The following is a 14,284-nucleotide window of genomic DNA, read 5'->3' on the forward strand; positions in this document are numbered from 1 at the left end:
TTTTTTAAAATAATTTTCATGCTGAAATATATTAAAATAATATATATATTTTTTATTTTTTAAAAATTTACTTTTAAAATTAGCGCATCAAAATAATCTTAAAATATATATATATATAAAATTTATTTTTAATAAAAAAATTTAAATTTTTTAAAAATACAATTTGCAACCAAGTGTTTCCAAACAGATTCTTAAGCTAAAGAAAGTCGAATAAAGTGAATTCACTAAAACTCAATCTATTTCATGAAAGGAAGCTGCTAGGTCACAACCACTAAATCATGCCTAGTTGTGTATTTAGCTAGGGTTTCATCTTTTTGATTACCATCGAAAGGATGATTCGGGTTGTAGGAAAATTTATTCAAGGTGAGATTTTATTCACGAGGTTTGAGTAAATTTAAGCATGCGATTTGATAAAATGGTGTATTATATTTTTTTAATTAAAAATATATTAAAATGATATTTTTTAATTTATTTTTAAATGATTAATATCAGTATATTAAAATTATTAAAAATTATCAATTAATATTCTTTTAGACGGAAAACAATTTAGAAAGTAAGAACTATCATAAATATATTTTATATTTTTAAATTTTCTAGTCTGTTAAGTAACGGAAATGAATTAAATTGGAGTATCGTAAAAACAGAGTTGCTGACACAAAGAACATCTAGGGAAGTGAGAAAGAGAAACACATCAAAGCAAAGAACCTTGGAAACGCAGAATCAAGTGTAATTTTTATAATTTGAAGTGAGAAAGGGAAGGATCTATCCTCAAAACCAAAGTAAAGAATAACAGAACTCAGTAACCCCTATAAAATTAACACAAAAGCTAAAGTTTCAGTACTTGTATGGGAGGCTGGAAACATACCCTCCCCCTCTCTCCTTTCCAATTTAGTACTGCTATATTTTTTTTAAAAAAAAGAAAAAGAAAAAGAAAAAACTAAGCGTGATTTCATCACTGCCCAGTATTTATAACCCAACGACCAGATGCGCAAATTTTTAAGAAAACCCATCCCAACAGTGTGTTGTTATTTTAATCAGCTCGTGCTTAGAAACTCAAGGTGTCAGACACATAAAACCAAGGTGGAGTTTTAGAAGCTGCGAGTACGAGAGGATAGAGAGAGAGAGAGAGAGGGAGAGGGAGAGGGAGAGGGAGAGGGAGATAAGAAACACAGATAAAGAGAGGAGAGAAGCCTTAGTTTTGTTATTTTTGGGGGTTCAAGAGCTTTGGAAATGGTGAGGAATTGAATGCGGTTGCTTAGAATGGTGATTATGTGCTGGATGGATACAAGAACTAGGAATAGAAGGGGTTATTTTGATCACAGAAGAAGACAGCATCAATGTACACAACAAACAAATACTACAACGACTGCAGATTTGGCAAAAGAAACAAGACAGGGAAATTTCTCAAACATGGCTTCTAGTTGGTGTTATAAGAAGATGTCACCAATCGTTTCAGTTCTCTTATGCTTTCTTCTTCTTGCTTCTTCAAATATCCGTCCTGTTTTCTCCTCGGAAACCCGCAGTGGCCATGCAACCAACCAAACTTTCCGACCCCAAGAAGAGTTACAAAAGTTGAAGATTATAAGAGAGCGTCTTGATAAGATTAACAAGCCTGCTGTCAAGTCAATTCAGGCATTCGACCTTTGTCCCTAATACTATATAACCCCATTTGACTTCATTTCCCCTGTTTCTGTTCTGTTCTTGGAGGTTTAACAGGTAGTTGTTTGGTTCTTGTTTGTCACTGCAGAGTCCTGATGGTGATATTATAGACTGTGTTTTGTCCCATCTGCAACCAGCTTTTGATCACCCTCAACTGAAAGGACAAAAACCTTTGGTACTTGAATTGTAGCGTGCTACTTCATACATTTCGAATTATTCTTGTGAAATTCTTGCTTTCAAGCTGAACTAATACATGATGTTTTTTATTTAATTTTTTGCAGGAGCCTCCAGAGAGACCTAAAGGTCATGATCCATCAGGCATGGTAACCGAGAATTTTCAATCGTGGGGTTTGTCTGGTGAATCATGCCCAGAAGGGACAGTTCCTATCAGAAGAACAACCGAACAAGACATGCTAAGAGCAAGCTCCGTTCAAAGATTTGGCAGAAAACTAAGAAGGCATGTTAGAAGAGACACTAACAGCAATGGTCATGAGGTTAGTATCCAAATAAGAATTATTCACATTAGAAGATAAGAAACAAATCATGTATTTTCTTTCTTTTCTTTTCCTGTTGGTTAAGCCTTGATGAACTCAACAACACAAAACAAAGTGGTCAAACAAAATGGTGAAGGTCCGATAGACCTGCTGTCTGTCTCTTCTTTTTTCATGTTGCTTTTTCTGAAGGCAACCATCGTATTAGAAACACAAAGAAAGATTAAGAGCTTGAGAGAAACAAAAAAACTGCCTTTTGGAATTCTTAAAGCCTTCATCAGATTTATTAAAACAAAGGGAATTCCTCCCTTATCGTTCCTTTTCCTTTTCATGTTTAAATGGTGATATGCAATTTGATTTGATGTAAGATTTGATATATAATATCCAATTATATGTAATCTGCATGCGTTTCCCATCATGAGAAAAAAAGGAATTCTGGCTGCTGGCTGTTCTTTTATTCTACCATAAAAGTAAAGAAAAAACAGAATCAGATTTCTATCCATAGAATTCAGACTTTCACCATTTTTCTTCACTTTTTTTGAACTAAATCGTTTTTGGTCAATGAGCTCTCTTTTGACTCCATGTACGAACTATGAACTAATATTGCCAGCAAGATCAAGCGCTGTGAATTAACCTGACAGACCCACCAAATTCAAAGAAAAAGAAAAGAGAACACATATAATCTACCTATTCAGATTCATGCATGGTGCCATCAGGAATACAAGGTTGTTAATCCTCAAGGGCCTCTGATATTATTATCTTGAAGAGGACTGTAGGCTTAACACTTGAAGTTTCCAGCGTATATTTATTGTCCTTTGCTTTCAAACTGTTGGGTTACAGCATGCGGTTGGATATGTGACCGGCGATCAGTATTATGGAGCAAAAGCCAGCATAAATGTGTGGGCACCCAGGGTTTCTAACCAATATGAATTCAGCTTGTCACAAATGTGGGTCATTTCTGGTTCATTTGGCGATGATCTCAATACCATTGAAGCTGGCTGGCAGGTATAATAAAGAACTCATCTCCCACAAGTGCTTAATTTTTCAAGAAATCTACTAGTAATAAATTACTCTTTTTCTTAATTATTTTCATTTTTTCTTCAACAACCAAGTCTTTACCTTTGCATATGTTCATCACACACATGACTTATGAATTATGGAAACACCATAGATTTTGAAACAGACTGGTTAACATCTTGAATTCACATTCAAAGCAGTTCTCAGAACTCAACCACCTCTCAACTCCATTATTCTTTTCTTGATGGCTCCTTGCATTAAATATTTATCTGCAGGTTAGCCCAGAACTGTACGGGGACAACTATCCACGTTTCTTTACATACTGGACTGTGAGTATATGCTATAAAACTTGGCTTCTCCTCCTCTCTCCATTTAATTACTCCTACCTTCAACTGTAACATTAATCATGGCGACTTTGTAACTAATAGCTTCATTTCTAACCACAGACTGACGCTTATCAAGCGACTGGATGCTACAACTTGCTATGCTCAGGCTTTGTTCAAACCAACAGTAGAATTGCTATTGGGGCCGCTATCTCTCCAACATCTTCCTACAGTGGAGGACAGTTCGATATTAGCTTATTGGTTTGGAAGGTAAAATTAAATTCTTTGTTTTTTTCCCCTTCCAGATATGAAACTAGTCACTTGTACCCTTATATAGAGAGATTAGAGTGAAAAAGAATAAAATTCTTACAAGAGAATAAAGATTAGCGTACTGTTTATGTGATGCGTGGATTGTAATCTAGCATCTGCTGCCAAGATAATTTTAGACCCTCAATTTATTAAAAAAAAATCAGAAAAATTCAGTGATGGGTGATCTTAGATTTTAAACCATCCAGTGCGATTACTTTTAACTTAGATGTAAAAAGGTTTTGCAAAAGAAACTCCCTTGGTCTCCGATCGGATGGTCAATGATGGACCCTAGCTACTAGGAGACAATATTATCAAATACCACTGACTTTATAACATAATGCAGCTCTAACATACATGGGCCAAAATTGGCGTGCACTCGTAGCTTCAAACAGTGTCTGTAATTCCCTTCTGCTGCTTTTCTGCTTTATTAGATTCTCTTCTTTTCCTTAGTAAAGGAGCTTCCTGACGCATGACCCCCTCTACACGCTCTCTTTTTATACTTTATCATCAGTATTTTTACCTTTTTTTTCTTCTTATAATTTCTCACATAATTGTTTAACAACCTGGCTTAGCGAGTAAGAAAAATAGAAGAAAATCATCATGTTTTGGGTCCCTAGCAGAAACTGGATTTCCTTCTTTTACACCCTATTTTTTACAAGGAGCTGCATTTTTGTAACTCTTGTGTGATATCAAAGAAACATTAACAACGATTTAAATTCACTTTTGTGTAGGATCCAAAGCATGGAAATTGGTGGCTAGAATTCGGAAATGGGGTTCTAGTAGGGTATTGGCCATCGTTTTTGTTCACTCACCTAAGGGATCACGCAAGCATGGTACAATTTGGTGGAGAGATTGTTAACTCTAGGCCATCAGGATTCCACACTTCTACACAAATGGGAAGTGGCCACTTTGCGGGAGAAGGTTTTGGAAAAGCCTCGTATTTTAGAAATTTGCAGGTTGTTGATTGGGACAATAACTTAATTCCATTGTCAAATCTAAGGGTGTTGGCTGATCATCCGAATTGCTATGATATACAAGGAGGTATTAATAGAGTTTGGGGTAATTATTTTTACTATGGAGGACCCGGAAGAAATGTGCGATGTCCCTAAGGGATTAATGGTATAGGGTGGGATTTTTTTCTTCTTTTTTTTTTTCCTATTTTTTCTTGTTGGGTGATATGGGTTTCATCTCGAGATCACTCAGTCGGTTTGGGCTATTCTTATATTTATCTCCTTGTTAATCCAAATTGTTTTGCCTTTCTTCTCAGCTAACAGTCATTAGGCGATTTATCAAGTATACCTCCTCTAGGTACTGATGTAAATGTGGGGAAAAAAACAAAAGAACAAGAAATATTAGTGAATATACTATGGTTTGTGATCAATTTTAGTCCCCTCTGGTGTCACTGTACTCAAGATTTTGATCAAGAATGTAGAGAGTAGCACCTTTGTACTTGTCTGTAACATGAAGTAGGAGCATTCAATTCAACAACTGGACCACTCTCAAATGGAGATAGCTAACCACTGCCTCAACAGGTTCATAAATCCTGCACATGAGATCATGGGTCCTCTGAAAATAACATTAACCTTTCTTGTTCGGTGGGGCTTCATAAGTGGAAACCGAGAGATTGCTTCTTTCAGGCACACATGTTATCGCTACCTTCCTCGAAACTAATCATTTTGATGGGCTATGCTTGGAATCTTGAAATCTACATCTTCTGTTTCTGCTGCTCTTACCCTGGTAGAGATAATAATCTAACGAGGGTCAAATTCCTTGACATTCAGTGCATAAAATATATCTCCAGCTTTCTTTTATGGAAGAAAAATAATTTCTCCTACTTAAAGCTCACGCCAGCTAACAATTAATAGCGATTTGTCCACCCATTCATCCATTATTTCTTGTGTATCATGCTCCCACAAGAACACTTGATTTATTTGATGCACATACATAATTACTTGCATGTATGATTTGTCAACAATCTTTCTCTTGAAGTTTACGCTACCTGACCTCTCGATGCTAATTTGGGATTGCGTTTGAAAAGCGCTTTTCATAAAATTTGAAATTTTTTTTTTGTTTTGGCTTGGAAGTAATATGTTTTTGATGTTTTCAAATTATTTTGATGTGCTGATCTCAAAAATGATTTTTAAAAAATAAAAAAATATTATTGGCATGCTTTTCTAAGTGAAAAACACTTTGAAAAGCAACAGCAACCACACTCCCAAACACCCTCTATTCTGTTATCACTTCGTGTAAAAGAAAAAGAAGAAGAAGAAAGCAAGAAAGCTATCGATCAAAGATATCAACACTATCAGGCTATTTGAAGATTCTGTCATTATACTTATGCATGTGGAACTAGATCGTCTTATACTTTCGGTATTCTTTTCTCAAGGATCAAGGCTCATCGTGCATGATGTTTCCTCTTGAGAAGGCAAGTGCACTGTAATCAATTTCAGTACTTGCTTTACTCCATGCTTTCTTCCTTGGCTTCGTGTAAGATTTCCGGGACTGAATCTTTCTTTAACTCCACAGATCACATAGAGGTCTGCCGGCCGATATGGGACCGGTGGATTCTATCAATTTGTAGTCTATAAAGATGTGCTTGGGGAAATATAATTAATTTCTTATATAGTACATAAGCTATAATTTCAACCATGCTCTTACAACTTTTATCTCACATTCGACTAATAAATTATTATTCAAAAAGCTGACTTATGTTTTTACAATCACACAATTGTTTTTGTCGTCATTCTACTCCTACACTCCCTTGGATAGTAGTAATAATCCATAATAGTAATCAAACTGGCACAAGCTCATATTCAAGGCCTGTATCTGTAGTCAACATCAAATAACCACGAGGAAGATAAATTTGCTGAACTTCACAGTTCAGGACGAGTAAATCATATATAATCTCATTTAACATTTTAAGATTTTAGATTGAAATTGTTTTAGAACCATAATAATCAAATAATTATAAATTCAAATCTCAATATTTTTATTTAATTTAATAAAAATTAAATACAAGATAAAATAAATTTATACTCAAAGAACAATATAAATTATATTTTAAAACTTTACATAAAAATTTAGATTTTTAAATAAGATAATTTTTTGATACATATAAGTAGAAAACCAACCAAATTTAATCAAGGTTTTCCATAATAACTTGAATTATCATATCTAAGTTTGGATCAAACGGTGAATGAATTTACTCTTCACTTTGAAATTCTTGAATTCGAATTGAAGAGATGGGGTGATATTTTTGTTCATGCCACGGGGATCAAACAGAGAAACATATTCACCAACCAGAAAACAACAGGTAGCGCCCAGCATAGTTTTCAAGAGTGGGTTTGAAATTAGATCGAACAGCCACTCTCTGCATCCTCTTAATGGAATTCACCGACCAACAAAAATGGTGGCTGGCATTGACCCACTGAGTCAACAAGTGGCCGGTGTTATTCAGAACAGGAATAAGCATCTGAATCATGGTATTGTGTCCCTGAGGAAGAAAGCAAGAAAGCTAGCGATCAAAGATATTGTGCGCATGAGCTGTATTAAATCCTAAATGAATACATATAGGAATCCCACGAATGTTCCTCCTCAGGTAAGTCACGGGATCTGAGAGTCTAATGAAACATATTATCCTACAGAAAATTAACCCCACTTCTAGATATCCATAAAGAATGAATAAGAGAATTCCAAAAAAACAATATGAACCTGATCTTACAGTCAAAACCAAATATCCAATTAATAACTGTGTCCTCTGATAGATTGACTCGTTCATATGCACTTACTGTTAATTAACTTTCCACAGTTTCTATTCCTAGTAATGTGCAGGATGCATTGGCTAATCAAAGATGGAGAAAGGCAATGAATGAAGAGATGGAGGCTCTACAGAAAATGCTACGTGGGAACTAGTTCCGCTGCCTAAAAGGAATGAGGACAGTTGGATGCAGATGGGTGTTCACTGTGAAACTCAACCCAGATGATAATATTGACAGGTATAAAGCTCGACTAGTCGCAAAAAGAAATACATAAAGGTATGGGGTAGACTATCAGGATACTTTTGCACCAGTAGCCAAGATCAATACTATTTGTATTTTTATATCTATAGCAACAAATCGAGACTGGCCTCTGCAACAGTTTGATGTTAAGAATGCATTTCTCAATGGTGATCTAGAAGAAGAAGTCTACATGGAACTGCCACTTAGAGTTAACAACAACTTAGGCAAATGTGAAGTTTGTAGACTGAAGAAGTCATTGTATGGACTAAAACAGTCACCTAGAGCATGGTTTGGGAGATTCTCTGCTATAATGAAGGAGTTTGGCTATAAACAAAGTAACTCTGACCATACTTTGTTTATAAAACATAACAAAGGAAGAGTAACCGCTTTAATTGTATATGTGGATGATATGGTCATGACAGGAGATGATCCACGTGAAATGAAAGCATTACAGAGATATCTAGCTACTAAATTTGAAAAGAAGGATCTTGGACACCTTAAATATTTTTTGGGAATTGAGGTGGCAAGGTCAAGGCAGGGAATATCTCTTTTACAGCAAAAATATGTGATAAACCTGCTAACTGAAACTGTAATGCTTAGTTGCAAACCAGTAGAAATGCCCATGGATATGAACCATAAGCTTGGAATTTTTCCAGAACAGGATCCAACAGACAAGGATCGTTACTAGAGATTAGTTGGAAGGCTAATCTACTTATCCCATACCAAACCTGATATAGCATATGCAGTAAGCGTGGTGCATCAGTTCATGCATGCATCAAGTAAAGAACATATGGAAGCAGTATATCGAATCTTACGGTACTTAAAAGGTTCTCCAGGAAGAGGATTGTTGTTCACAAAAAAACAGTATTTCTAGCATTGAAGGATATACAGACTCTAATTGGGCAGGAGATCAGACGACCAGAAAATCTACTTCTGGTTATTTTACGTTTGTAGAAGGTAATCTTGTCACTTGGAAAAGCAAGAAACAAAAAGTAGTAGCAAGATCAAATGCTGAAGCTGAATTTCGAGTGATGGCTCATGGTGTATGTGAATTGATATGGATAAGGAATATATTAAGGGATTTAGGGATTGAATATACTGAACCTATAAATCTCTTATGTGATAATAAAGCAGCTATAACAATCGCACAGAACCCTGTTCAACATGATCGCACCAAACATGTTGAGGTTGATCGTCATTTCATCAAGGAGAATCTCGATGGAAGAATCATACAGTTTTCATTTATACAATCTAAGAGTCAACTGGCTGATGTATTCACAAAGACAGTTTTAGGAAAGGCATTTTATGATATAATTAACAAGTTGGGCATGATAAACATCTATGCACCAACTTGAGGGGGGGTGTGCGCATGAGCTGTATTAAATCCTAGATTGATTCGTATTTGTATACATATAGGAATCCTAGATTGATTTGTAGTTGTATATATATAGGAACAAATAACTTTCCTGCTTATCTACTCTGTATTTTTCCTATTGTCTCTGAAGTGTAACTATATATATTGCCTCCTGTGGAGAAGAATATAACAAAGAGAAGTAATATTACAGAAACCCTATTGTTTACAGATATCAACACTATCAGGCTATTTGAAGATTCTGTCATTATACTTATGCATGTGGAACTAGATCGTCTTATACTTTCGGTATTCTTTTCTCAAGGATCAAGGCTCATCGGACATGATGTTTCCTCTTGAGAAGCCAAGTGCACTATAATCAATTTCAGTCTTGCTTTACTCCATGCTTTCTTCCTTGGCTTCGTGTAAGATTTCCGGGACTGAATCTTTCTTTAACTCCACAGATCACATAGAGGTCTGCCGGCCGATATGGGACCGGTGGATTCTATCAATTTGTAGTCTATAAAGATGTGCTTGGGGAAATATAATTAATTTCTTATATAGTACATAAGCTATAATTTCAACCATGCTCTTACAACTTTTATCTCACATTCGACTAATAAATTATTATTCAAAAAGCCGACTTATGTTTTTCCAATCACACAATTGTTTTTGTCGTCATTCTACTCCTACACTCCCTCGCATAATGGATAGTTGTAATAATATAATCAAATTATATTTTGGAAGTAGAAGTTTAAAATTTTAAATTAAGATGGTTTTTTAATACTTATAAGTAGAAAACCAATCAAATTGAATCAATGTTTTCCGCAATAACTTGGATTACCATATCTAAGTTTGGATCAAGCGGTGAATGAATTTACTCTTCACTTTGAAATTCTTGAATTCGAATTGAAGAGATGGGGTGATATTTTTGTTCTTTTTTGCTCTCTCTCTCACAATTAATCGTGTGTATTTGTTTGGGCGCATGTCAATTCTCTCTCACAACAGTGTGTATTTTCTTGGGTGCTTGGTACCATTATAACTCCAACTAATAGGTGACTAAACTTACTGTTATGTATCAATCAATAAACTCATTTAAAGATCTTGTTTCATTTCAATTTCAGTAATGAAGTTTCACGACTTTTTCAACATTCAGGACATCCTACTTAGTGATAAAGCTAGAGAAATTTAAAATAAGGGAGGCAAATTCTTGGATAGGTAAGAAATATGAAATTAAATCATGGAGAGCAATTGACGAATTTGTATTTGGAAATGCTTGAGAAAATGAGATGTATAAGAACTAAAGTGGAAAGTATGAAAAATAAAGTGGGGCCAATTGCCCTCCTCCCCCCTTTACCTAGCTTGGCCACTTTCCTTGGACCAATTTTAGATTATGTTCGTCCTCAGTGTCAGTCTTACCGAAAGCTTATATTCAGAGTATTTAAAAGTATGGTAATAATTGTTTTTTAAAATATTTTTTATTTTAAAATATATTAATTTTTTTAAAAATATTATTTTTAATATTAACACATCAAAATAATTTGAAAAATATTAAAATTATATTAATTTAAAAATAAATAATTTTTTTAAAATGCTAGTCGGTGGCATGAAAGTATTTATGATTTGTTATATATATATATATATATATATATATATATATATATATATATATATATATATATCGAGCTGTGGAGCACTTCTATACTTGAACAAAACGCCAATTCATGCCAAAAGGATAAGAAAGAGAAACATATTCACCAACCAGAAAACAACAGGTAGCGCCAAGCATAGTTTTCAAGAGTGGGTTTGAAATTAGAACGAACAGCCACTCTCTGCATCCTCTTAATGGAATTCACCGACCAACAAAAATGGTGGCTGACATTGACCCACTGAGTCAACAAGTGGCCGGTGTTATTCAGAAGAGGAATAAGCATCTGAATCCACCACACTTTGGTGCAAAATGGCAGTGCTAGAAGCACGGTATTGTGTCCCTCCGGCGCCTTGTTGGGATTCTTTGTCATCAGGGCGATATGCTTGACTTTGAGCGATGGGTAAAATTCGACGACAAGCGAACACCCAGGATTGGTAAAGGCAGGTGAATTGATTGCCTTATGCCTCAAGTAGTCAAGTCTGGCTGCATGAAAGATAGCTCATACATTAAAAGTCAAGGGAGGGAGGGTGGAAAAATAACTGCAAATTCGGCAATTAGCATGGAAATTAAAAAAGAAATGGAGAATTAACGCATCAACAAAATTGGTTGAGAAAATAATACGATTCAAAACTATAACATTTAATTTATATTATGTTTTTAAACTGTAATAATTAATTAATATTATATTTTAGAATTGTAACATCAATTAAATTAAATTGACGTGTCTATTTTCTTTTTATATAAATAACTTATCATCTCAAAAAGCAAGTAAGTCACTATTTAAAAAATCTGTTTGAGAATGTGATTAAAATTATTTTTTAAAGTGTTTTTTATTTAGAAAGTTATTAAAATAATATATTTTTTAAAAAAATATTTTTGAGATCAGCACATCAAAATGCTTTAAAAACACCAAAAAATATATTAATTTAAATTTTTTTAAAAAAATATACTTTCAAAACGCAAAAACAAACAAGGCTTTATTTACCTGTTTTACAGTAATAAAATTTTTAAAATATTTTTTATATTGCAATAATATTTTTTTATGTTTTAAATTTATTATTAATATTACATTAAAATATTTAAAATTACAAAAGTGTAGTAGAACCAATGCTGAACAACACTTTCATTTAACGAGTGAATTACATATGATAGAAACAATCTTCCTAATGCTCCGATGTTTGAATCTGTGCCTCTATAGCTGATGCAGTAGCAAGCACGCATCGAAGGGGAAGAGGAGTAAGAGCCCATTTGGTAACGTGGTGGCTTCCATGTTTCCTGTGATTTCAAACAATAAACCGTTTGGTAATTAATAAACGCATATTACTATTCACTGGGTCCCACGTGCAGCTGCGTTTAAAACGCGAGAAAAGAAGAAGCAGCTCCTGCCTGCTTTTTGCGCGTCCAAAGTTATGCTACTGTTGTGAACAGTGGATCACGATCCACTGTTCACAAAACAGTTTTTTTTTTTTAATATATTTATTTATTACAGTGAAGGCATGCATCCACTGTTTGCAGAACTTTTTTTTTTTTTTTTACCTATGTAAGTAATTAATTTCACTCGTAATGTTCACGTGAACAATAATTTTTTTTTATTTTTTTTTAATTAGTTTAAGGTGAATTAAATTTACTCGTAATGTAATCTTAATTTTATTCTTGATAATATTTTACCTAATTTTGTAGTTCTTGTCGGATGAATTTTGTACGTAATGAAATTGTAGATAGTTTTTTATTAAAATAATTTTTTTATATATAAAGTGTAATTTATTTCATGATGTAATAGCAATAGTTAAATCCATAATATTTAAATTAAAAACCATTAATATTAATATATATTTTTTAAAATTATTTTATAACCTCAATTTCAAAAGCATTCTTAACCAAAACACATTAAAACTACTTTTTTTAAATCTCAATTTCAACCACAGTTTTAACCAAACACCTATTTTTTCAAACCAACCTCAACTAAAAGTACTTTTTATAAAACAACTTTTTTTAAACCACAACCGCAACCGCTACCGCAATACCAAACACACTCTAAGTTCCAAACTTCTTTGAAGTCTTTCTTTGCATGTTCAGATAACTAAGGAAGGGGTATTCATTCCGAGAGATAGAGTTTCATATGTTCTTCTTCATAGGATCATCTCCTTGAGATGATAAGAAAATAGGGTAAACAACCCTCACTGTTAGAAAATAATAAAAATCATATTCTGGAACCTCACTTAATAATTTAAGTTATTGATTTGAGATGGTTCTTTGATACGGTATTAGAACCATAAAATTAACCTCCATCCGATCCTATAGCCTCAGAAAATTCTTCTTCTACTCTCTCTTTCAACACCATGGTTCACATGGTTACTATCAAATTATCCTCTACCAACTTTCTTCTTTGGCGCAGTCAAGTGGTTGATAACTATTGGTTTACAAAACCTTATATAATATCATAACCTAGATAACCAAGTGATCACGAGTTCGAATCTCACCATCCCTATTTATTTGATAAAAATTAAGCATAAGATAATGTGGACCTGTGCAAGTTTCAAGCCCAAAAGACTTTCACTTGAGGGGGTGTGTTAGAGAATAATATAAATCATATATTGAAATCTTACCTAATAACTTTAGTTATTAAGCTGAGATGGTTCTTTGACACCCAAGGCACAAGAAAAAAAGATTCAATTCAATCTTTTAAGCTATCTATCACGAACAAAGGGGCTGCTCACAGTCAAAATCTACTATATTTGATGGTTTCCAACTGAACTTCAACTTCTACCTGGTTCATAGATTCAGGGTTAGTGCTGGAAAATAATTAAGGACGACCTCCATCTCCATATGATATTTGAAGTCGAACAGGAGCAAACCAGATGCAATTCATTCCTTCTTTCCGGCAATGATTCCTAAACAAACAAAACCCCACTAGACCGAGGCCCATTGCTATGGGGACTACACTGTATAAGAGAATGACTAAGGTAATTGCCAATGAACTGAAAGACACGCTGCCACAACCAGCTCCTTGGAGCGTTTAAGCTTTGCAACCTGTGATCACGTAAGATCCTCATATCATGGAAGATCTTACCTGGAAGACAAAATAGCTTTCTCGTAGCTCTAAGGGGCTCGAAGCCAGTCAGGTGTATTTATGAAAGTCTTGAAAAGAAGAGTTAGACGGGGCTTTCTCTCCTTTTATCTGGTATGTGAGATCGAAGAAGACTCAGTTACTTTGCACTTATTTTTCACGAATCATATTAAATGTCAAGTTATCTGTTTCTGAATCATAACATGTTTAATTGTTGCTTCTCTGATGAATGAAAATTTTCTCCGAGCTTGAAAACAGCAATATTTAATAAATATTACACTTCAAAAACGTTACAAGATATAAAAATGCACTGATTTGCTGAATTTTTTTCAAAAAATATTATTCTGCTAAATTTTTTAAATTAATATGATAATTTAAAAAAAAATCGAGAAACAAAGAGAGACAGTACAGTTGTCTG

The 14,284-nt window shown here is 34.0% G+C and overlaps 1 protein-coding gene across 1 annotated transcript; it reads left to right on the top strand.

Annotated features, from left to right (window-relative positions):
• Nucleotides 1-852: 852 nt before the first annotated feature.
• Nucleotides 853-5,180, top strand: LOC118045455 (protein neprosin). The gene is made up of 7 exons (XM_035054102.2): nucleotides 853-1,632; nucleotides 1,748-1,834; nucleotides 1,941-2,153; nucleotides 2,991-3,155; nucleotides 3,443-3,496; nucleotides 3,614-3,760; nucleotides 4,531-5,180. The coding sequence occupies exons 1-7, from the start codon at nucleotides 1,246-1,248 to the stop codon at nucleotides 4,906-4,908; spliced, it is 1,431 nt and encodes a 476-aa protein (XP_034909993.1). The 5' UTR covers nucleotides 853-1,245; the 3' UTR covers nucleotides 4,909-5,180.
• The last annotated feature ends 9,104 nt before the right edge of the window (nucleotides 5,181-14,284 follow it).

This window comes from Populus alba, chromosome 10 (assembly GCF_005239225.2).
Source record: "Populus alba chromosome 10, ASM523922v2, whole genome shotgun sequence".
Classification (NCBI taxonomy): Eukaryota; Viridiplantae; Streptophyta; class Magnoliopsida; order Malpighiales; family Salicaceae; genus Populus; species Populus alba.

What these genes read in the sequence shown, in the direction of transcription:
- LOC118045455 (XM_035054102.2), top strand. Translation starts at nt 1,246, where the DNA reads ATGCGGTTGCTTAGAATGGTGATTATGTGCTGGATGGATACAAGAACT. An exon ending in CTAACAGCAATGGTCATGAG is followed by an intron (nt 2,154 to 2,990) that starts GTTAGTATCCAA and finishes GTTGGGTTACAG; the next exon opens with CATGCGGTTGGATATGTGAC. An exon ending in TTAGCTTATTGGTTTGGAAG is followed by an intron (nt 3,761 to 4,530) that starts GTAAAATTAAAT and finishes ACTTTTGTGTAG; the next exon opens with GATCCAAAGCATGGAAATTG.